This window comes from Paroedura picta, chromosome 5, assembly GCF_049243985.1.
Source record: "Paroedura picta isolate Pp20150507F chromosome 5, Ppicta_v3.0, whole genome shotgun sequence".
Taxonomy (NCBI): domain Eukaryota; kingdom Metazoa; phylum Chordata; class Lepidosauria; order Squamata; family Gekkonidae; genus Paroedura; species Paroedura picta.
Window position 1 is genome coordinate 56361715 of NC_135373.1, and position 25492 is coordinate 56387206.

The 25492-nt window shown below is 40.1% G+C and overlaps 1 protein-coding gene across 2 annotated transcripts in view; it reads right to left on the bottom strand.

The window, feature by feature from the left end:
- Nucleotides 1–25492, bottom strand: part of RELN (reelin) — a 343944-nt gene that overhangs the window by 21724 nt on the left and 296728 nt on the right. For both annotated transcript variants that reach the window (XM_077338100.1, XM_077338101.1), the window contains 12 exons: nt 24145–24403; nt 16601–16850; nt 13885–14053; nt 11944–12084; nt 10564–10741; nt 10112–10305; nt 8854–9110; nt 8128–8282; nt 5513–5727; nt 4753–4930; nt 2662–2837; nt 1192–1295 (listed from right to left, as the gene is read on the bottom strand). In XM_077338100.1, coding sequence (XP_077194215.1) covers nt 1192–1295; nt 2662–2837; nt 4753–4930; nt 5513–5727; nt 8128–8282; nt 8854–9110; nt 10112–10305; nt 10564–10741; nt 11944–12084; nt 13885–14053; nt 16601–16850; nt 24145–24403 — 2276 coding nt within the window. The remainder of the gene's footprint in view (nt 1–1191; nt 1296–2661; nt 2838–4752; nt 4931–5512; nt 5728–8127; nt 8283–8853; nt 9111–10111; nt 10306–10563; nt 10742–11943; nt 12085–13884; nt 14054–16600; nt 16851–24144; nt 24404–25492) is intronic.

Sequence of the window (25492 nt, forward strand, 5' to 3'; positions counted from 1 at the left end):
GTGTCATTGTCTCCCATCACTCCCAAATGGGACTATCTCGTTGCAGAGAAACAAGCTCAGGGTTCCCATTGATTTGTCATTGTCAGGAGTTAAAATTTCCATGAAAATAAAATGTTCCTTATGTTCATTGTTGTGGCGTGTCTGTATCTTATTTTGAAGGGATGTTTAAACATTACCATAGCGATCAGAGAGCGTTAGGGCAGTGGTTGAGAGTAGAGGAGTAAACTACCCCCCCACCGGACCTCAGTAAAAGACGTTGAGTGATCCCCGGCGTTGAGGGGTCCCCGGTGATAGAAAGGCTGGGGACCACTGCTTTAAACCATTTGGTTTGCTCCCTGCTTTCCTTGTGGGAGAAGCAGAATGGAACACTAAAATGTCTGCCAGCCATTTCAGTCTAACAGTGGATGGACATGCTCACCTTACTGTTACACTGAAAGGTGATGGTGGGGAGCAAAATTGATGGCTTAAATGGCTGCCAGCCATTTCAGTGGTGAATTTTGCTTCCTCCTGCTTCAAAATGGGGAGAAGCGAAATGGACTGGCTCAAAACAGCCAGGTCATTTCAGGGTTTTTGGTTCAGCTTGGGAACACCTTGAACCAAACTGGAATTTTCCAGTTCATGCCCATCCCTACAAGTTACAATGGACAATTCTTATAATTTGGTTAACTCTGAAGAATAAATAGTCCCATTGTGTTTAATAGGAAATGTGAATAGAAGAAAGAACACACTATCTACTTCATTCTGGAATGTAGAGAAATATTATTCAAGGAGGAGAATGACGAAGGTGTATTTTAAAACATTGTGCAATTGTATTTACCCTACTGGCTTGGAGGACAAATGTCTGAACGTCCAAAATACCCAGAAAAATTTCAATAAGCGGGAGGGTCTGTTTACATTATAGTATTGTGGCACATGGCCTCAATTAAAAGTTGCTGTATTTTTTCCCCAAATTTGGCCCCTGTCTATTTGTGGATGTCAAACCATATACGTGTGCTTGCTTTTGGAACAAATATAGAGGCTAGCATTCCAGCTACTGATTCCAGATTACTAGGACTTTCAGGTAACATTCAGCCAAAGTTCACTCCCATTACAAAACATATCTTTGACTGATTACAACAGGTCTTCCTTGGTCATTTTCTGTTTGGATGCATGTAGAGAGGCTCATTAAATCTCATTTAAATGGCCACTTGCCTCCATCTGTTGAATAATCCAGCAGCACTCCTTCTTTCCGACATGTGGGCCTGTGGCAACTCGTCATGTTTTCACTCCCAATTCTTCCCCAGTATTGTAAAAATCTGGATGAGAACACATTAATGGGTAATTGTAAATGTCCACTGTTTCCAAACAAATAGTAGCTAATTTCCCTTGCAATAAAGTATTTAAGAACAACCAAATTTAATCTTAGCTGGCAATCATGCACCAAGTCAGAACATTTACACCGATTGTATTGTTAAGTCTAAAGTACATACAGAATCAAAACTAAGCTGCAGCCAGTTTTCAACAACTCAGTTCAAACAAAGATCTAAGGACATTAGCTGGCAAAAGGATCTAGAAAGAGATCCTGACTTCCTGCTGCCAGATAAAATTAAATACAGGCTAGTCCCAACTCCCTACTTGTCTTCTTTAGAGATCAACAAACAGTGAAGAGCCTTTTCACAGGCTAGATGTTCAAGCCCTGCCCTCAGCTGTCCTGGAGGGCTGCTATAACAATATTCTTTTGTCTCAGAGACTATGCCCATGTGCTAGTGGCCAGACAGAAACAATAAAACATGTATTATGACACTGTCCTATCTATAACACCATCCGAGGCAATTTAATACAGCCAATTCTAGACAGACTCCAAAGTCTTTCCTCAATGGGCATACTTCTGTAATGCCCTGGTATTAGGTAGAGAAAGATCTTGAGACAGAAAAATCTGTGAATTTGTAAATGGATTATTTCTTAAACTGATAGCTCTCCTTCTTTCTATAAGGGAAAGAGTTGCACAAAAGCCCCTTTTCTCACTGAGAAGCCCCTCCTTCCAAGAAGACAGGACCATCATACTCCCCAGCTGTCACCTCGATTTCCACATCTCTTCAGAAAGTCAAATGCTCATTGTTGCCACTGTTTTGAGATCTTCCCTTGGTCCTCAAAAGACACCCACACTCATTGTGTAGCCATGTTAGTCGACTGTAGCAAAACAAAGTAGAAGTCCTGTGGCATCTTAAAGTCTAACAATATTTTGGGAATACTTCTTACTGTTTTTCAACAAAGTTGCTATGCTTGGAAACCTTTAAAAGGTGCCTAAAGAGAGAAGGAAATTATCAAGCCTTGCTTTCTCCTGAGGATATTGGAAGCGGTTGCTTCCTGATGTGAATTCTCAGATGGGGAGACCTAAGTAGGGCTCAGAGATATCCCAGAACTACAGCTGTTTTCCAGGGTACAGAGGTTAGTTCCCTTGAGAAAAGGGCTGCTTCGGAGAGTTAGGTCTATAGCATTATACCCCTCCAAAGCTCCCTTCCCAGAATCTCCAAGAAGTTGCTGACTCAAAGTTGGCAACTCTAAGCCTAAGGGTTAAATGCTTCTGTATTTGTCAGGACTGTTTCTGCCTCTTTGTTTGAAATTTTTTTGTTTGAAGTGCTTTAGCTCAAGACCAATGTTGTGAGAAACAGCCTGACATACTTTGCTCCCCGCAGATCCAAGTCCTGGGTGATCGCCTGTCTCACAGTTGGCCCTCCAAAATACAGAGCCGTGTCCTCCGCTAGGATCCCGCATTCCATGCAAGCAGTGCCACCTTCAAGAGACATCCACAGATCTGATCTGATTTCTTCATTGTCAAAGCGCTCCTTCAGGAAAGTCTGTTAAAAAATTGCAACATTTGAAAATCCAAGGGTTAACTCTTATATTTTGTGCAGTTTTATAAAAAAAGCTTAGAAAAAAGTGAATTTTAAAATATGTAATAAAAAAATACACATATCATATATTCTTACCATAGTTTACTCCTGTTTGCAGAATAGATAAAAGTTGCAGAATAGAAAAAGATAGAATTCTATCAGCTTTGCTGCTAGAATATGAGAGGAGGAAGGACAATTTTGTTCTTCTCGTTGCAGACCTGTTCTATGTTTCATATTGTCCACATGGAACCCATTATTATTTATTATTTAAAATTATTTATTATTTATTATTTATTAGATTTCTTACCCGCCCCTCTCAGAGTTGATTCATGGTTGGTTACAACAAAAATAAAACCCTTATACATAAAAGCATAAAAACTAAAAAACCAAATCCCAACCTACTCTGGCAACAAGAAAAATAAAACTCCTCCAACTCCCATGTCTGCCCCTGGGGCCTCAGGGCCCCAGACCCCAGGGATGCCAATAGTTGTAGTTGTTGAGGGGCCCCTGCGATCTCCCACGCCCTAGCCTCAACCAAAGACCTAGGGGAACTGTGGAAACTCCTGCAGTGCTCTTCTGGGAGCTCATTCCACCAGCTTGGGGTCAGGACCGAAAAGGCCCCAGCCTTGGGTTAGGCCAGGCGAACCTCTTGGGGACTCGGAATCACCAACAGGTTAGTATCCACAGAATGCAAGGCCCCGTGGGAAGCATAAGGCAACAGGCAGTGCCTCAGATATATGGGGTCCAAACCTCAAAGGGCCTTAAAGGTCAGAACCAGAACCCTGAACTTGATTCAGGCTGCAATTCATATTGTCCACATAGATCCTATGATTGATTATTTATTTATTATGCAATTGGCTGCAATTGGCAACCAATGCAGCTGTCTCAGGACTGGCTGAATACGGGCCCTCCAAGGTGTTCCAGTGAGGACTCTAGCTGCTGCATTTTTGATGCCAAGCACAGCCTTTAAAAGGGATCCAATGGGGTTCCATTCTTCTTCTTTTGCCTGTTGAAAAGCTGGCAAGATCCAACACAAAGGCTTATTAAGTTCCCATACTGGAAAAGGAGCAGGAATGTAGCTACACATCCTATCATTAGAGTGGCAAAACATTCAATCCTTTATAGAATCTAGGCCATTTTTGATTCCCCCACCCAGGCAACTGCTGAGTCAGAACAGTTTAAAAGAAATATGTTCACCTTGCAGTTTTACAAATGTTGATTCTGCACACTAAACCTACTTATAACATTTTAATTTTGTTATTTAAACTGGATCCAAAGCTCAGGCTTATTGCTCAGGCTGTGCTGTTTCACTGGGTGAAAATCAGTTGAGCATTCAGGCAGTCATAGGAGAAAATAGGCCCTATTGTGGTTTCTTTTTGAAGTATTGGCAACTTCAGTGCAGTTCCTCAATGGGCTGATGAGGGCAGAAACAAAATCATTTCAACAACCTTCACTGGAAGCTCCTGTTCTGCTAGGATAGCAGTCCCATGGGCATGGTCCACCCTCTCTCTCCAAGGCGGTCCCACTCCAAGTGGTGCCTTGGGTCAACCTGCACTTCCTGCTCAACTTTTGAGATTGGGTGGTCTTACTGCGAAGGTCAGAGCAGGCCAGCCCAGAGCAAACCAGCCAAGGCAAATAGGGTTGCATGGCATCTGGTCTGTATGCAATTGTAGAATGTGCTTCCTGCAAGGCATAGACATTAAATTTCCATGCTAACTGCATATCGGGTTAATTTTTAGATGGCTTAAAATTTTAAATCCTTGATTTCTCTACCTGTATTTTGTATGCCTACATCAATCTACCACAGGTATCTAGAATCTGGTATTTTTTATCATAGCTGTCTCCATGTAAAGTCCACACCAAAATGTATTTTGATTACCTTCAAAGTCTGAGTCAAGTAGCAGTCTGGACCAGAGAAACCTGGGTCACAAATGCACTGCTTTTTCAGGCAGTCTCCATGGCCTCGACAGTTATCCACACAGCTGGGTCCCAGGTAGAAATTGTCAATTGCCCACTGCAAGTCAGAATACTTCTGATAGAATCTAAACCGAACTGGGCTGTGGTAACAGAATAAAAAGAAAGATGGGGAGAAATCATTATATCTACAAGTTACATATATGTGTAGGGCTTACAGGACATGGTTTGTTGTAGAAGGAATCGTGTGGTACAATGTTTCTTATTTCTCCAGAACAGATTTACAGTCCAGGGGCACTTTTAAGACCAACAAAGTTTTATTCAAGGTATGAGCTTTTGTGTGCACGTGCACTCCCTCAGATACACAGTGTGTGCACATAAAAGCTCTTACTGTGAATAAAACTTCGTTGGTTTTAAAGGTGCCACTGGACTCTAAATTTGTTCACACCAACACGGCTACCCACTTGAATCTATCTTATTTCTCCTGTTTGTATGCTGTCCTTTCACCCCTCAAGATACCTTCATGTGTCTCACCTAAAAACAGTATAATAATTTGAACTGTTGTGACTCAAACTTGGTAGATTAATAATGATCGCTGCAACAATGATGAAATTACAGCTGACTTGCAAGCAACTGTTTTACACGAAAATGTTGTAACTGATGGCCAATTCACATGAGTGCCTAACTCAGTCTCATGCTGGGGTCAGAAGGTTTTTCATACTTACTTTCCCATGAGGCTTTCAGGGAGCGGGTAAGTTATCCTTTTCCATCCTTTTGTTGGAAAGAAGACAGATGGTTGGGAAACACCCCCAGAACATTTGGGGTCAGCAGGTAAGCATTGAGGAATTAGGTAGCTCCAGCTTACTCCAAAATCTGTGGAATACTGCACATGGACGTGGTTCTGGGCAATTTTTTCTGAAGTTTTACATCCAACAGAAATCTAATATATATAAAAGGAGATTATTTTTTTCAGGAAAGAACTATAACACTGTAACACTGACATGGCGTATACATTTTAAGTTATCTGTTGTTCTAAGAATGAAACTAAGGCACGGGGAGGCCAGTGGGAAGTCTTACCACAAGTCAATGGAAGGAAAGAAGGGTCAGCTTGGTAGTGGTTTAGAGTGTTGGACTAGGAGCTGGGAGACCCATGTTTGAAAATGCATTTTGCCAAGAAAGCCCACTGGGTGACCTTGAGCTAGTCATACTCTCTCAGTTTAAGTTACCTCGTAGCTGTTGTGAAGCTAAGATAGAGGAGGGGTGAATGATAATTTAAGACTCTCTTGGAGAAAAGCAGAGTGTAAAACCTCATTGGGGAGAAAAGCAGAGTATTAAAAAATAAATAAATTGATGATTTATCCAGTTACCAGACTACCTTTTCCATAGGACTGCCAAATTCTATGTGACTGCCTCTGCAAGCAAGCTTCACCACTTCAGTGACAAAACATAACATTTATGAAACGTGCTCTCAAAAAGACAGTACAATGAGGTGCAATAAAAGGTTGTGCGGGGACAATACTCCACATCTGCTGTGCAGCTGGGACAAAGAACAGTGAAGACTGAAGAACTATGGATGAGTAGAATGCACTTGAAGAGCCCAGTGATCTGGAGAAAGAAAAACCCTGAGCAGATGTACTTCAATGTATACAGGATAAAATCCGATATGTGTAGAACCTTTTAAGGGCCTGCTTCTACAATGCATCTCAGACATGCAACATTGTTCAGTATAACACTGCAATAGTGTATTCCAAAAGGACAGAGATAATAAGACTTCACTAGTGAAGAGGACAAATTTCTTCACAGTATTTGTCTAGCCTCAATGAACCATCTTCCTGAAGGTCAATGAAGAAAGCTAAATATAGATTTTTTTTACATTTCTGTATTATCTCATTTTCTGGGTTTCCTTCCATTTGTATGATGAAATACTAAACGTACACAGAGTACTGCTGCACCCTACTAATATAATTAAACCAATATACAAAAAACACTTTTCTGATTCCTTAGGTTTGAAACCGTGAACAATGAGTCGCATTATATTTTAAGAAATGGCAGCATTCAACCAAACTCCCTTGTAAGTCCTTTATGATCTAAATCTTTATGATCAACAGTTTTGCCTATATGAACCCTTTTGCATCTGCCAATCATATTCTGCTCTATATATCCTCATTTAAGAATGCTTGATTGGGACCAAACTAGATCTGGTGTTGAAATATTTTTATTGTTTTAGCTAGTTCAGTTTTATTGTACATATTACAAAATTTATTTTAAATTTATTGAGAACCCAAATGATTGAAAATGTTGTGACTTCAGATACATTCCAAATTGCAAAAAAGGATATGTCAGCACCGGAAAAAATGCAGAAGACAGTTACCAAGACATTTAAAGGACTGAAGCATCTTGGTGTAGTGATTAGGAGTGTGGATTTCTAATCTGGCAAGCCAGGTTTGATACCATGCTCCCCCACATGCAACCAGTTGAGTGACCTTGGGCTCACCACACCACTGATAAAGCTGTTCTGACCGAGCAGTAATATCTGGGTTCTCTAAGCCTCACCTACCTCACAGGGTGTGTGTTGTGGGGAGAAGGAAGGGAAGGCAATTGTAAGCCACTTTGAGACTTCTTCTAGTAGAGAAAAGCGGCATATATCTTCTTCCTATTTAGAAAAGCTAAAGAGTCTGACACTTTTCAGTTTGAACAAAGCAATTAAGGGGTGACATGACTGAGGTTTATAATATATGGGGTGTAGAAAGTATATGGAGAATCTTTTCTCCCACAATACTAATATTAGAGAGCACCAATGAAATTGATAGGCAAAAGATTCAGGAAAAACAAAGGAAATACCTCCGTACTCCATGAATTCAGTGACTGTGGATGTTCTGATAGCAAATGGCACAGAAGGTTTTAAGAAGGGATCAAATAGCTACATGCACAATAGGTCCACCACTGGCTACTAGCCATTGTCACCAAAGCAACCTCTAAAGTCTGAGGTTAGTAAACCTCTAAATACTAGTGGTAGGAGGCAACATCAAGTAAAGACCTTGGTCTTTATGTTCTCCAGGGAAACTGGTTGGCCATTGTGTGAAAGACGATGGTAGACCACTGGTTTGATCTAGCAGGGTGGTTCTTGCATTCTTATTTTAAAGAATATCCTAATATGACTATTGCAGCAACTTCTGTTGTTTACCAATAATTACAGAGGCTACTTCATTTAGCAGAAATCAGTCATACAAGTACCAGAATTCATATTTTTCGTATGGTTTTTGTACCCTTAGAAAGCTGTTTACCATTTCTGCAGTTTAAACAGTGCATTTAGAAAAGCTTTAGAAATCAAATCTGCTACCTTGAACTGCATAATCCAGTCTTCTGTCGGAGTTAGATCATGTGTGACAGCATAAACTTCCCTGCCATCATGACTACCGCACATCATGACACCATCAGGAGAGTCACAAAACCTTTCAATTGAACAGTCGTCATGGAACAGCCAATGCTCATTCACTTAAGAAAACAACATTCAGATCAGTACTTTTAAAAACTGCAACATTTGAGAATTAAAACTGCTGATCATATTAACGATTGAAGACAATAACAAGATTATTGGACCGTTGAAATTATTAACAAATTGTAATGAGAAATATTCTAAGCTAAAGCAAAAGTTCTTTAACTATGCTTGTACAATGTTTTAGAACTTTACATTATAATAGAATCAGTTTTGCCCCACTATAACCATTTATGCACTGGGAACTTCACTGCCCCAGCTCCCATGGAGGAACACAAACCAGGGGCGGATGAGGTGCACCAGGTCAAATACTCCCTCATGTAGGTGCAGGAAGAGGTGGGCAACCTGCCATGACTAAAACTCTAGCCTGCAGCCCAGCATGAAACTCCAGTGCATAAACCGTCTATGTCTTGTTCTAGAATTACTAGCTTTGTTTTAGGCAGTGCTCTTGTTCTTGAAACAGCTGGAAGCTTTTCCTGCAACCAATTATAAAGCATATAAATATTGCCAGGAGGAAAAACAAAGCAGCACCAAGATGCTAATCAGGTTCTCATCTCCATGGGCTCCTACCTGTTGTCCGATCTTCCATGAACATATCAAAAGCTACCCTCCCCACGGGTCCTGCATCTGCAGGTGAGCGTTCATGTTGTGGCAGTGGGGCGCTGCTGAAGGTGTCTAGCATCACTGTCCTCTGATCAGCTGACCCTGATATCAGCACGTTGTCAATAGCCCAGTCATTCTGATCAAGGCCATCATGCTTGGGCTGCCACCACCGAAAACGTGTCCCCACTTCTTTGGCATCAGGAGGAAGGAGAATGTTCACAAAACTAAAAGGGCAGCAATTCAGAGAGGCCACACATTAAACCTTTTTTAAAGATATAAATTTATTTTTTCAGAAATTTAAAAATGCATTCGGAATAAGCAGTTCCATGGCTCTTTAAACGCCACTTGTTCATATTCTATGATTTGCCCCACTATTTTTGCACCACTGTGAGAAAGTTTCCCAGGATAGTTTCCCAGCTGACTCTTTTGTGCATTGCTGTAAATGATTAACTACAAGGACAATTCACATAGTGAACAAAATTTATCTGCTAAATTACCACAAAAAGGAAATAAATCCTGAATTAGTTTTTGAGATACAGCATAGCCAGCTTTTTAAAAGAAATGTGTTGTTCCTAGGCCCTACTGAAATACTTTGAAATTTTCTTTTCATATATGTATTCTTTTGTTTAAATGCTTTCATATGAATATCAAACTATATTACTGCAGTTCGCTAGTTACTAGTTATTATAGTTCACATTGGCATCATAAGTTTTTATCCCAAAAAAGCCTGCTAGAAACACAGACCCCAATGTCTTCTTGTCAAGAAATTGGCCAGCCAACAGTCTTAATCAGAGGAACAGACTAGACAGAATCTGTAACTATTCACTAAGAAGGCAGGAAAAGATGGGCTGTAGGAAGGAAGTGTCCAGGGCCTCCCAATGATGGTCTCAATCAGTGTTTTAGCTCAAAAAAAGAACCTGCCCCCTATTGGGGAGACTGGAGGGTATCCCTTGATCTGGAGAGGGACAAGTAGGAATTGGAATTAAGCGAAAAACAGGGTTGTACTTATATGTGATAAATGTGTGCCCAAAGGGCTAGCCCATGGCAATAGAGGCAAGGCCAGCATGCTCACTCCGTCTTTAGGCTATTCACCAATACATGGCTTCATTCCTGTCTACTGCTGTCCAACCTGCTGAAGTGAAGTACATCCCACAGAACCTTCCAAAATAAAGTAAGAAAAATGTATAGTCAAGACTGAGTCTGTAAAAGCAACAAGAATTATTACCCAGGCTTGCTGAACTGGTCATAAAAAATTTCCATTAAGATGGTCCAGGTAATGCCTCCATTCACAGAGTACTCAAGGAGAACTCCTTGGTTACGACTGTTGGGAGAAATCAGACATCCATACATAAAATAGAACTGGATGAATTCTGCATTAGTGAGGTTTAAATCCACTGTGACCAACAATCGGCTGCATCCCTGGAAAAAGAAGGAAAAACACTATTATGACATCTAGGAGAAAATAATACTCGTTTGTTTAGTGTTTTGGAAAGTCCAAATTATTTAAAAACCATTTCTTTTTGGAAACCCAGGCCTCAATGATATGATATACACAGACAAAAAGAAAAGGTGTGTGTTGCTTACTATTCTGCTGTATGTGCAGGATCAGATACAAGTTTCTGTCTACAATGAAGATTATGTTAATGGTAAACAAAGCCCAATTGCAGATATACCAACCCCGCTAAAATGAAGTGCCATCCCAGAAGCCACAGCTCCGCAGACAGTGCTCAGTTTCCCACCGTTGACTGTCAGCCAGTTCTGATTGGATGGTGCACGGTTGAAGTTGTCCTTAAGTTGGGTGGGGAGAGCTATCTCGGGCTCATCACAGTATAGCCCACCCCAGTTTTCATCACACCTGCAAATAAGGGCAAATAATTAATACAGTGGAATAGATATTCTATAAGCATCCACAGTAGGGCGCATGTTCCCGCTATGAGGGTCTCTTTCTCACTGATAAAGAGGTTTGAAGAAGTGAGATAAGAAGCAGTATGTTCTTCCCTCGTTCTATTATCAGGAGCGCTGGCAGATTTCTTCTGCCTGTTTTCCCACTCACCTGTGCTCCCTCTGCTTACTTGGAGGACACAGACTGAAGAGGGCTTGGAGTCACCCCCCCTCCCAGTTTAAACCCAATACAATAAAACAATAAATATAAATTGCTTAAAACTATCACAGAACAACAGTTGGAATCCTTTTAATTCCCAGGCCTGATCCAAACACTCACCTATCTAAGGTGTTATGAGGCGGTGGTGGAGGTGGCTCCTAGGTTTCCTTGTAGCCCAGCAAAAGAGCTCTATCTTGCAGGTCCTGAGGAACCTAATGAGCTCTGACAGGGCCCACATCTCTTCTGGGAGTTCATTCCACTAGGTAGGGGCCAGAACTGAAAAGGCCCTGGCCTTGGCCCTGGTCAAGGCCAGGCAAAGCTCTCTTGGCCAGGGACCACTAGCCTATATAGAACCAGCAGAGTGTAATACTCTTTGGGGGGCATATTTGGAGAGACAGTATGATGGGCCTGAACTACGAATGGCCTTAAAAGTAAAAAACAGCACCCTGAACCTAATCCAGTGGAAGCCAATGCACAGGGAATATATGATACCTCTATGGTATTCTGGTGAGGACTCGGGCAGCTGTACCTTCCAGAACAGGGACAAGGGAAGGCCTGTGGAGAGCAAGTTATAGAAGTCTAATCAGGAGATGACTGTTTAGTGGATGACTGTGGCTAAGTTATCCAGGGACAGGCTAGTAGCTTAGCCTGGCGCAGATGAAAGAACGCACATTGAGCTACTCTGGTGACTTCATTAGGAAGTGGGGGAGTAAAATGGAGAATTTAAATGACTACCAGTCATGATAGTGCCCCAGTTTTCTTTTATCCTCTGTTATTCCTGAGCATGAAATGTACACACACCAAAGTAGCCCCATGCAAAGAATATTCCTTCCATCTGATTTGTGCCTGCCGCCATTTTGCAATCCTGATATTCCAAATACCAGCCAGAGCTAATTCTGCTTAGCAGCTCCCAAGAACTGGGCTAACCTGGGCTAGCCAGGAGTTGCGGTACTTACACACAGTTCCCCTGAGTGCACCTCCCATGGCCACTGCACATATCTATGCAGCCATCACCGAGATAGATGTTATCGATGGCCCATGTTTGTTGCTTATCAAATGGAGCTGGCTGGTGCCAACGGAAACGAGTTGCCTGGGACCTTGAGTGAAAATGGAGATAAGGAAAAGTAATGCTTCCAGAGTCATCATGAGAGTTAACCACGTCTGATAACTGCATTTACCAAGCAATTAAGCACATGTTCATAATTTTAAACAGCAGATGGCAGTATGAAATTTCATCACTGCATCCAGTTAGGCAGGCAGGAAAATCTTCAGTGAAAATAACTAGACACTGGAGACAGAGAGATATATTAGATGTGTCACTAAAATCTCAGTGTACTATTTCATATCTCCACTTGCTCTTGTCTAAAGTACAAAGTATTTTATATTCATAAAATAAAAAAGTATAGCACATGTAAAGACAAGCAGCTAAATCCTGCTTCCTCTTCCCCTTCTACCTCATAGTTCTCAGTTGCTTTGTTATGGACTCTTTTTTAATAACAACAAAAAGAGATCTGATTTCTACACAAACTGGTTGAGATGTGAGTTAATACATATGGTTGCTCACATCACTCCTGGTTTGGCCTGAAGTCCCAGAGCTTGTTACTCTGGGAAAATTTAACATTTAAAATGAGCTTTATTTAACTTCAGGGAGCATTCTTTGGCAGGAAGTTCTCCTGTTCTCACTGAAAATCCCATTGAAAAGTTAGGGTTCTTCACAAAAGCACATAGGCCTCTTCCATAGTTAATAGACATTTCATGGTAGCTCCCCAGCAGATTGTACCCCCAATTTTGACTGAGTAATCTACTTATAGCTCTGCCTTGTTAAGTTTGGAACTCACTACCAGGAAGAAGAACATATTAAAAGTTACATTATGTGTATATTTGTTGGTTAAGGCTTAAAAAACCCAGGGATTATAGTGATTGCCTTTCATTTTAGGATGATAGAAAATTGCTGAAAAAGCCTTTTGTGGAACATTGATTACTGTTAAAATATTACAGGGATTTTTCTGAGATTAGCTTCAAAAGAATAATGGAATAACGTTTCCTCTGCCCAAATACAATTATTCATAATCTCCTATATATATTGAGGGGCAACTACTCACTCACTATCCACAGTTTAGTTGAGCCTGGAGAATGGGTGAAAAGCTATGGCTTTTCATTCTGCCCTTTAGCTGCAAACATTTGTTGACTGGCTCAATGAAGCAGGTGGTCTGATGGCATCATGCCCTGACCAGCAATATTGACTTTGACCAGAAGTGACACAATGTCATACTGAATTACTCTTGAAGCTGCCTTATGTTGAGTTAGGCCATTGGTCTATAGTTTATTCTGACTGGTAGCAGCTCTCCAGGGCCTTAGTTGGAGGTCTTTCATATCACCTGCCACCTAATCCTTCTCATTGGAAAATTGGAGGATTGAACCTGAGATCTTCTGCATACTAAGCAGCTCCTCTACCAGTGAATCAAAGGCTTCTCCCTTATTTATGGCCTGCCATACAATTTCCAAGCCTAAATGTAACCTTTAAGTTGAAAAATTTGCCCTCTCCAGCCTACAGAATTCAGAAGTTGATTCAGCCAAGCTCATGCTTATAAGATGTGAAGATTTTATATAATGATTATGCTTTACTTTTCATTCAGCTTGTTTCTTTTAATCTAAAGCATCTTAAAATATTAAAACCATAATTCTGCTCATTTACAATAAATATTTATTTAAATCATATATCACAAGTAAGTTTTTAGACATGACAGTAGTGCAGATGAAAAACAAATGTAGAAAACTTGTTTAACTCTGATTAATGTCTGTATACCAGCTTGAAAAGCAATGGTTACTCTGTTTCAAATTCTAACTATAAAATCTATTATATCAAAAAAATTAAAGATACATTAAAAGAAATTTACCTGGTATAAGGAGGAAGTGGTAAAGTAATCCTTGTCCATTTGTTGAAGGTATCTGACACGAGAATCCTCTGGAGGTGGTATTTGTTGCAGTCGACATTGGTGGGAAGACAGTCTCTCATCACTGGGTGCCATGTCAGGCCCAGGTCAACCGAATACTCTAGCTCAATAGCTTAAAAGGCGGGGGGGAAAAGAAATACATGAAATTGGCCGGTATAAAAATATTCTGATTCATATTTTCAAACACAAAAACTTACTGATATCATTAGAAAGTTGCAAGAGAGGTTCGATTAAAAATAAGTAATAATTTGGGCCAGGGATATGTACCCAGAGCTATATCCTAGTATGCACTGCATTGCATTGCTTTCAAAGGCATGATCATTCAAAATACCAGCAAAAGAATATTAAATCTAAGGGATGAAGGACAAGATTGCCAGCATGGTGTAGTGGTTAAGATTGGTTTGATTCCCCACTCCTCCACATGAACCCTGCTGGGGAACTTTGGGTCACTGATAATTCTCACAGAACTCTCTCCACCCCACCTCCCTCACAAGGTGACTGTTAAATTGCCAAATTGGTTGGGAGATCTCCCATTATTACAATTGATTTTCAGATGACCAAGATGTGTTGCCTTGGAGAAAATGGTTGCTTTGGAGAATGAACTCTATGACATTATACACAGCTGAGATCTCTCACCTCCTGAAGCCTTGCCCTCCTCGGGCTCCACCCCCAAAATCTCTAGTTATTTCCTATACCAGAGGTGGCAACCCTAGAGCTAACTCCCATCATCCCTCTTCAAAGGCAGTTGGATTGGTGCTCAGAGTGGAGAGAAGGAAGGAGAGGAAGGAGAAATGACGGAAAGTAATGCACTGAAAGCAGCATCTACACCAAAATGCACATTGACTGCAGAAGTTCTGTTTTGCTTTGCATACAATGGAATTGATACTTGGATGCGCTTTTACATGTGCATCTGAGTACTCATTTCACTGAAAATATTATTGTGCAGAGAGGCCATGTGCACCGGGATATGAATCCCATTTTTCTACCTTTCTCTGGGAAGAGAAAGCTGGACATAAATTTAAGGGTATGAACTTCCAAGGCTAATCCACCCCCCCCCCCCACACACACACATGGTCTTGTAAGCTTTAAGGAGGCCATTCCCCTTAAGACTTAAAGGATATTTAACATATTGCATAAAAGTTTAGTTAAACAGGCCTAGAAGGGTTTCCAAGAGTTATGTACTCCGCTCCCCTGCACTATGCAAGAAATTACCCTTCCCCATTCCCCCACTGACACCTATTCTATGCCCAGGGAAAAAGAAAAACCTCCACGAAAATTTCTTCCTGAGAGCTAAAATTCATGAGTACAATGGCTGCAAGGGAAGGTCTACCATTTTTAAATCAGATTTTTAAAGCAACAGATGTGTGACCAAAGTCCTGCCACTGTATGTCATTTAATCAATTTCTTAATGCCTTTCTATAAGCAGGAATGAATAATGTTTAACATGTTATCTCCTTATTAGCAGCAGAAATTTCTCTTTGGTTCACATGTGGATGCTGACTGTCTTACTTACTGAAACTCGCTTAATACAGTAGTTGATTAAGGATGCAGACAGTTAAAAAAACTTATTCATATAAAAATTAGCAGCTCCATTACAATGGAGTTGATATAAATTACAACTCTAAAATGAAATGTAATGATCACATTTCAGGCCACACAGTAATTTATAGAATTAAATAGCTGCTTATAAATAAACTGGTTAATCTACTTTAGGGATTTTCTTTAAATCTCATTTCCATTTCTAATGTCTCATTCTGAAGTAACTGCCTACAGTTATACATGATAAAGGCCTCTTCAGGTCTCCCATCCGTTCTACAGCAATGTAACTTATAATTAAGAATGCAGCTGCAAGTCTAAGGTGGATCTGTGGTTAGAAGAACGAGATCAATTTAATTTATGATGCATTGTAAATGAAAAATGATGGAGAACCAATGTTAGAACAAGAGATTAATGAAAGAAACATCAAGCTATGTTGTCTTACATTTGCAGTATGCAGAATAAAGAATCACACCCCTTCCTAACAGTTTTTTCTACCTTGTATTTTGTGGCAGCCCTGATGCACAGACAGAAGGCTTGTATCCATAAGAGCTTCCTAATTTATTTAAATGAAAGGCCTACATGTTTTATTGTTGAAGTGAAGGGGAAATCATTTATGCATCAGTAGGTAACCCAAGCTCAGGAGCAGCATACAGAAAAAAAGGAGTAATATAGAATGTCTGTAGCTGATGTTGAGAATTTGGTGTGCTCAGTTCCAGTACACCTGGAACTGAGAAGTCACATAGTGCTCATGTACAGTTTATGATATTCCCCTGTCTGTACTCACAGAAGCCCATAAAATCTTAAAGTGTGCATTGCTGCCTCAAGAGAGCTTATACTGCATCTTGTCTTTTTTCCTCTATTATAGTTTAACTACTCTTTTGCATATTCAATTTGTGATGTGTTGATGTCCTGGGAAGCCTTTCAAATATGTGGACCAATAGTCTATATCAGCATCTGGGACAGATAAACCTGTCCCATGGAGTGAATTTACATGTTCATAAAATTCTTGTGAGCTGCATTTTCTATACTACAAAGCACAGGTGGGAAAATGTGAGATATGCAAAGGCAGAAAAATGCCAGAGCACATTGACAGGTAGGTGATTTATACAGAAGCTTTTACCATAGCAGGAATCAGTGACAGAGCAAGAAGCAGCAAAGTCTAATTGCAGGAAAGAATCCTCATTGACAACAATATCGGTGGTTACAACATAGCGGATGCTAGCTTTCTCAATGAAGACCAGGGCATCCCCTGAAGAGCCACACACTGGCATCTTTGTTCCTCCAGGATGGAGAAGCCATTTCTTGCTATCCAGTGTGCTGAAATCATCTTCCAAGATGGTGTTGCCAGAGATGTTTCCGCCAATAAGAATCTAAAACATACAAAATAAAAGTTTGCTTAATTTGGCTTCAGGAAAGGTGAACGAACAAAAATATTTTATCTTGTATGGTTTTTATTGATTGAGACGGTCTCAAGAGCGGTGGGTTATAAAATGAATGAATGAATGAATGAACAAACAAACAAACAGGATACTGATAGGACAGTTTGTAAGCAAGCTTAAGGATGGCAAACCAGCATGGGATAGTGGTTGGATGAGAATCTGGGAGATCAAGGTTTGTATCCTCCTCACTTTGTCATGGAAGTAAGTTTGGTGAGCTTGGACCAGTAACACTGTCAGCCTAACCTACTTCTCAGGTTGTTTTTGTTGGGAGGATAAAGTGGAAGAGGAGAGAATGATGATGGAGGCTGCTTTGGGCCCAGTGGATAGAAACGTGGGAGTAAATAGACAAACAGCCATCTGATGGAGTGGCTGATTCTGTGAAGGGATGGCAGGTTACAGTGGATGAGTGATTTTGATGTGAGTGTCCTGCATAGTGCAGGGGGTTGGACTAGATGACCCATGAGGTCCCTTCCAACTCTATGATTCTATGATTCTAAAAATAAAGGCCGGGTCACAGAAAGAGTATTTGGCCTTGTATTCAATGGGTTGGGTGTACAGTGCTACCAATGCAAGGGATCCTTGTTGCAGCTATCTTTATTTTATTTATTTAGAACATTTTATGCTTCCTGAGGTGTCTTACAAAATAAAACAGCAAATGATGGTAATTAAAATCTAGCATTAAAAACCCAGGCATGCATAACACATAGACCATGATAGTTTAACAGTTCCCCGACTAAAACAATGTTTAAAAAACAAACCCCTTAATTAAAAACTTGGATAAAAGAAATGTTTTGGCCTTGTGCCTAAAAAAGCATCAGGTGAGCTTCACAGGAAAAGACATTCCATAAGCAAGGTGCCACTACGGAAAAAGTCCTGTCTCTGAAAGCAGAGGCAAAGCTTGTGAGGCAGACCTTAACTGGTGGGCTGGATAATATGGTAGTACTTTTTTCTACGGTCCCTTGAAAAAATTGAATTATGAGCATCGTGGTCAGTCAGGGGCTCCAGTGGGAAGGGTGCATCGACAGAATCAACCCTTGCATGAGCTCCTGTGTCATTTGAGGAAGAGCCTTGTTGATCAGCATGCTGTATCTTGCTCTGTTCCTGGGGGCATTCGTGTTACTGAGTTTTTTGTGAGGGTGCACAGGGCTACAGAATGATTGGCAATGTGGCAAAAATCCTTTCCTCTCAACAGTCTGGATCCAACCAGACTTAGCATATGTGGTTTCATATACAGAACAGAGAAATTCTGATTTATTCTGTTTAGAAACACAACACATAGAGGAGAACAATGAGCAATGCAGGTTACTAGAGCAGAAAAGTACTCTAGAAGTTACATAATCAATAATCCCTATAGATCAGATGCTCTTTCAGTCCCTATAGATCTTTCACTGAGTCTGCATCCCCAACCTGACTTCGCACATTACATGGATGGGAACTAATCTGCTGAATTTATATTATACCTGTGCAGCCCCCAACAAGGGAAAGAGTACCTCCATTTTAAGGTTGAAGTAATAAGGCGGGGGAACAGCTGAAACCTCTTATTTGTCCATCCTATGGTCCTGATCTGAATTCTGGCTTTGAACCCTACATGCCATGTGGGTGATGTTCTGAAAGTTAGGTTGCGGAAGCAACACCTACTCTGTGAAAATCTTCAAGTTCAGTTTAGCTCCAAGGGACCCCCCTTTTTTAATAAATAGAACAGAACTATGTAGATGAGACTTTAGACTTCCAATAGAATACTGATTAATTACAAGAAAAGATTAAAAACTATAAACAGCATCAAATTAAATGCTGAATTAATTTTTTGGAAAAGGGTTAACAGATTTTCTACTAACCATAGAGAAAATTATTAAAAATGATGAATCCAAAAGAAGGATTCAAGTGGTTAACCATCTTGGTCTGAAGCAGCAGAACAAAATTTGAGACCAGTAGCATCTTTAAGACCAACAAAGATTTTGTGTGCATACACACTTCTTCAGACACAATGAAATGGGAATTACTAGTTCACATAAATAGGCAAAGAATGAGTAATAAATTAGTACACAGTATAACAAATTTGCAGACCATACAGACAAGCCTATATGCAGGTCAAGAAGCAATGGTGAGAACCAGGGCTGGAATCACTGATTGGTTCAAAATTGAGAAAGGAGTTCGGCAAGGCTGTACACTGTTGCCTTGCCTATTTAAGTTGTATGCGGAGCACATCATGAGAAAGGTGGGTTTAGATGAGTCACAAATTGGTATCAAGATTGCAGGGAAAAAAATCAACAACCTCACATATGCAGATGATACCACTCTAATGGCAGAAAGCGAAGAGGAACTAAAGAGTCTCTTGATGCGGTTGAAGGAGGAGAGTGCATATTGGAGTTTATGATGACTGCCACTAGAACTATTTATGCAGCAAAATGGAGAAGCACTATTTGTCTAAGTTTAGAAGACTGGAATGCTAAAATAGATAAGTATGCAGTTATGGCTAGACTAACGTCATATTTGAAGAATAGATCAACTTCAAAATTTGAGGAAGGACTGAGAGTCTACTATGAGAATAGTTAAATCTATAGTGAGAAACATCCTTTAAAAACCCTGTATAGAATTAGAAGTTATATCAAGACAATTTTTATTTTCTTCAGTGTTCCCCTATTGATATGTCTTTTATACAGAATTGTTATTTTGAATTATGAAATAAGGTTTTTGTTCAAATGTCAATGCAGATTTGTAGAGACTATAATCATATATTGTAATAAGTAGTGATAATAAAAGTATTGGCAGTGATAATAGAGCAATAAACTATTAAATAACAGCTATTAAATAATATTAAGATTCAGATGAAAGGGAGGTAATTTATATTGAAAATCTGAAGAGGAGAAGGGCTATTCATTTAGATCTTTATTAATATATATTATATTTATTAATCTATATTCTATTCTATTATGTAATTATATATATGATGAATATATTCTTTTTATAATGAACAAATGTGCCTAAACTATGTATAGTTTCTTTTTCTTTCTGTATGTATATTTTTTTCTCTTGAAAATAATGTAATAATGAACAAGGTGGGGGCCCTGCTTTAGGGGATACCAGTGTTCAAGAAAGGATGAATTTCCCTATAACTCATGGGGTTATGCATCTGTTTGATCTCATGAAGAGGCTGGGTTTCTCCTGCTTCCCTGAGAAGCAGGCTAGTGCTGTGCCCAGGAGTGTTTGTTTCCTTCTATCTTGTTTAGAGGGGGTGGAGGGACTACTCATCAAGTTTGCAGATGACACCAAATTGGGAGGACTGGCAAATACTCCGGAAGATAGAGACAGAGTTCAACGAGATCTGAACACAATGGAAAAATGGGCAAATGAGAACAAGATGCAGTTTAATAAAGATAAGTGTAAAGTTCTGCATCTGGGTCAGAAAAATGAAAAGCATGCCTACTGGATGGGGGATACGCTTTTAGGTAGCACTGTGTGTGAACGAGACCTTGGGGTACTTGTGGATTGTAAACTAAACATGAGCAGGCAGTGTGATGCAGCAGTAAAAAAGGCAAATGCCATTTTGGGCTATATCAACAGAGGCATCACATCAAAATCACAAGATGTCATAGTCCCATTGTATACGGCACTGGTCAGACCACACCTGGAGTACTGTGTGCAGTTCTGGAGGCCTCACTTCAAGAAGGACGTAGATAAAATTGAAAGGGTTCAGAAGAGAGCAACAAAGATGATCTGGGGCCAAGGGACCAAGCCCTATGAAAATAGGTTGAGGGACTTGGGAATGTTCAGCCTGGAGAAAAGGAGGTTGAGAGGGGACATGATAGCCGTCTTTAAGTATTTGAAAGGTTGTCACTTGGAGGAGGGCAGGATGCTGTTTCTGTTGGCTGCAGAGGAGAGGACACGCAGTAATGGGTTTAAACTTCAAGTACAATGATATAGGCTAGATATCAGGAAAACATTTTTCACAGTCAGAGTAGTTCAGCAGTGGAATAGGCTGCCTAAGGAGGTGGTGAGCTCCCCCTCACTGGCAGTCTTCAAGCAAAGGTTGGATACATACTTTTCTTGGATGCTTTAGGATGCTTAGGGCTAATCCTGCATTGAGCAGGAGGTTGGACTAGATGGCCTGTATGGCCCCTTCCAACTCTATGATTCTATGAGACAGGTTTGAGCTTGCTATATTGACTTATATTTCAGTAATATTGTAAATCACCAAGTGCAGCAAATAAATAATTATTAAATTATTAAGATAGATAAAAGTAATGAAAACTGCAGTGCAAAAGCTGATCTTGTAAACCTGCACAATATGAAATCAGCCATTTGTGTGAATATGACCACTTAAGTATTCAGGGATTACAACAATTATTTTTGTTTAAAAAGTAAATATATTACTACTCTTGCTCCGAGCTGTGAAATGCTTCCAGGATTAAGTTAATAGTAGGCTGCTTCCCCCACCAATCCCAAATCAATTATTTATCTTCTAAATCCAGTTTAATATTGTTTACTTTGACAACAGCTAATTAACTGTAACTATAAGCCTTTTTCAGTGTTGTTTTCCCTTTAAGCAAAGGAATGAAAATTATGTATTGTGTTCCTGGTATTTGTTTCTGCTGTGAATTTGATATCCAAATAATTTGGAAACTCTTAACCAGAGGCAGATGGTTCAAAGTTAAATGTTAAAATACATAAATTATATTTTTAAAATTATATTCCAGAGAATAGCTTGAAGAGATAATAATGCCTTCTTAAATGAACACTGCAAACAAATAGAAGAAAATAATAGAATAGGGAGGATCAGAGATCTTCTTTCATAATCCCCAGACGATTATAAGCATTTTGCCAATGTGATACTACGACTACTACTATGACAGTATATTGGAAGAGCAACCACTGACGAAGATAAAACAGAAAGCGGGTCACTTAACCTAGGATCCCATTTTGGTTGACTCTTTATGTTTGATCATATGTTTGACCATTTAGACTTTATGTTATAACCTTTTCACCTATAAACATAGAGAAAACTACTATATCATTGTGCCTCGTGATTTCCTTTTTTCTTCTGAGTCCACATTGAGGAATCCACGGTTCTATACTTGAGGGGTTAGATGTTACAAATTGGGATCAAGTTTGCAGGGAGAAATATCAACAACCTCAGATATGCAGATGATACCACTCTAACGGCAGAAAGTGAAGAGGAACTAAAAAGCCTCTTGATGCGGGTGAAGTAGGAGAGTGCAAAAGTTGGTTTGAAAGTCAACATCAAGAAAACGAAGATCATGGCATCCAGCCCTCTCAATTCCTGGCAAATAGATGCGGAAGAAATGGAGGTAGTGACAGGTTTTATTTTCCTGGGCTCCAAGATCACTGCAGATGGGAACTGCAGCAAAGAAATTAAAAGACGCTTGCTCCTTGGGAGGAAAGCTATGGCAAATCTAGACAGCATCCTAAAAAGCAGAGACATCACCCTGCCAACTAAAGTGCATCTAGTCAAGGATATAGTCTTCCCAGTTGCAATGTATGGCTGTGAACATTGGACCATAAGGAAGGCTGAATGTCAAAGAATTGGACTTGGACTGAAAGGCGAACAAACCTGTCAGTCCTACAGGAGATCAGCCCTGACTGCTCCTTAGAAGGCTGAAGATGAAGCTCCTGAAGATGAAACTCAAATACTTTGGCCACCTCATGAGAAGGAAGGACTCCCTGGAGAAGAGCCTAATGCTGGGAGTGATCGAGGGCAAAAGAAGAAGGGGACGACAGAGAATGAGGTGGCTGGATGGAGTCACTGAAGCAGTGGGTGTGAACTTAAATGGACTCCGGGGAATGGTAGAGGGCAGGAGGGCCTGGAGGATCATTGTCCATGGGGTCACGATGGGTCGGACATGACTTCGCACCTAACAACAACAATTTTTAAAATAATTATTCCAAGCCCTATCCAACAGCAGGCTCATTCCACTGCTTTTATTCTATTTTACACCACTATAGCTGTAGACTTGCCATTAGACAGTGAAGCTCTTGGCATATTGTAACAACTGCAAATGTACACCTGCTTAATCCACTGTCAGCTTTGATGGCACCAGCTCCATGGTAGGAAGTGTATTCCAGCCTAATTCAAAAATTTCCCGACAGGGTTGCCAGAGATGACAGCATTGTATTGACTACTGGCTATTAATAACTGGACAAAGTCTACATTCATGGGGACTAGGTATGCAAACCCTAGTAAAGAAAACAGAGGTCTGAGCAGACAAGGTGTGTGTATGTGTGCATGTTGGAATTTTCCAGCTACTACAGGGCAGTTCACTGAGAAAATGCAGAGAAAGGAAAGGAGAAAAGAGACAATTTCTCTTAATTTAAACACAAGTCATAGTATCCCTTTCTGAGAAAAGAAACTACAGAATTAAAATAAGCATGGTTTTGTGTTGTTTTTTTTGAGGAAGGAACAGGCAGCTCAACATTGGTATCTGAATACATGACAACACCTTATAGAAACAGGGTAAAAAAACTGCATGGGTCATGTGTCTGAAACATGGGAGATCCTCTATATGAAAGCAGCCTAGCACTGTTTCTCATGAACAGTTGTTTATCCAGAAGAAGACATGAGTATCATGCCTGTAAATATTTTTGATAGACTTGGGGTCTTTACCAACACAGCTATTACTATGAAACCAATCTTGCTTACTATATAAAAAAAATGTTGACATGCCATTAAAATTTTGTGCTGAACAACTAGGGTTGCCTGTTTCACAGTGGGAAATACCTGAAGATTTTTGGAGTGGAGCCTGAGAAGGGTGGGTATTTCAATGCAGTGTAACACCATAGAGTCCACCTTCCAAAGTGACCCCTTTCTCAAGGTGAACCAATCCCTGTCACCTGGAGATCAGTCATAATCCCAGGAGACCTCCAGATAGCACTTGGAGGTTGGCAATCCAATACACAAAGCATTCAAACTGTCCTCCTAGGGAGCAGTGGAATGTACTATGAGAAACATGGGACTGCCACTGAACTAATCTGCATACTGACATCATTATGTTGTATAGGAAAGTTTTGCTGTATATTATGGAGGGCAAGAAAGAAAACTTGATACAGGAATATCATTTCTGGCTGTAACTTCATATTTATTATTATGTATAATTATGTATAATTAAAAATAAATCATTAACCAAAAAGAAACACAGTCCAGGGAAAACATAAGAACACAGTTAATATCCTATCAAGGCTACCTGCATACCAAGCAGAGGGCACAACATACCTGGTCAATTACCCAGGGACTATAAAAATGTCCATTCTCAGATGGTTGCCACCATCGCAAACGAGTAGAAGCAGAACGAGCTTTTAAGGGGATTTCTAAGGCAATGTACCGTCCTACATTGCTTGAATTACTGAAGAGAAATTCCTGAAGAAGGTTCCAGGTGAGGCCTCCGTTAAGAGAATACTGTAGCAACACAGGTTGGCTTCTGGGGTCTGGTACTGCTTTACCACACCCCAGCCTCATGAAGAATTGCACAAACCTATAAAATTAGTAACAATGAAAACAAAGATTAATTCTCAGGAGAAACATTCTCTCCATTAAAAGACCAGGGGGATCTTTGAGGCTCTTCACAAAAGGCTTATTCTTACTTCTAGATAAATATGTAGCTTTAGCCTCACAATAAGAGAAATGAATTTTCTTCTGAGCATAGGCAGCAAATATTCTAATGTCGAGGGTGAGAGAAGTCGATGACTGTTTATGCACTGGGAACTTCACTGCCCCAGTTCTCGTGCAGGAGCAAAAATCGGGGCAACCTGCCACGACTAAAACTCCAGCCTGCAGCCCAGCATAAAACCTCCAGTGCATAAACAGTCTATGTGTGGTCACGATTATTAGTACAATATTATGTATAGGTCTATTCACTGAAGCAGCATCATAAAGCCGAATAAAGATTTTATTTGTCTTTCAGGCATTAGGGAGTAATCAATAGACAGATAAATTTATTTACGTAATGCGAATTTCCAGTATTTTAAAGCCCAGAAACACAGAAGATAAAAGACAGCACATAAAAGCTTGGCCTCAGGCTATAATCATTATTTGTATTTATATAAGGAAAATAAGGAAAATGAGCCTCTTGTGGCGCAGAGTGGTAAGGCAGCCATCTGAAAGCTTTGCCCATGAGGCTGGGAGTTCGATCCCAGCAGCCGGCTCAAGGTTGACTCAGCCTTCCATCCTTCCGAGGTAGGTAAAATGAGTACCCAGCTTGTTGCTGGGGGGTAAAACGGTAATGACTGGGGAAGGCACTGGCAAACCACCCCGTATTGAGTCTGCCATGAAAACGCTAGAGGGCGTCACCCCAAGGGTCAGACATGACTCGGTGCTTGCACAGGGGATACCTTTACCTTTACCTTTACCTTTAAGGAAAATAAATCATAATATCTCAGTTTTTCAGGATTTGTAATGTGGAAAATATGAAAACAAAAATATCCCAGCCTTTTAAAACAGAAGATGATACATTTCTGAGTGTAATATAAAAACAAAATTTCTACAATTACCCACCATTAGAAAACAAAATCTGACGGTTTTATTGCATTAAATATACTGGCTGCTAGAGTATTCTAAACAGAAG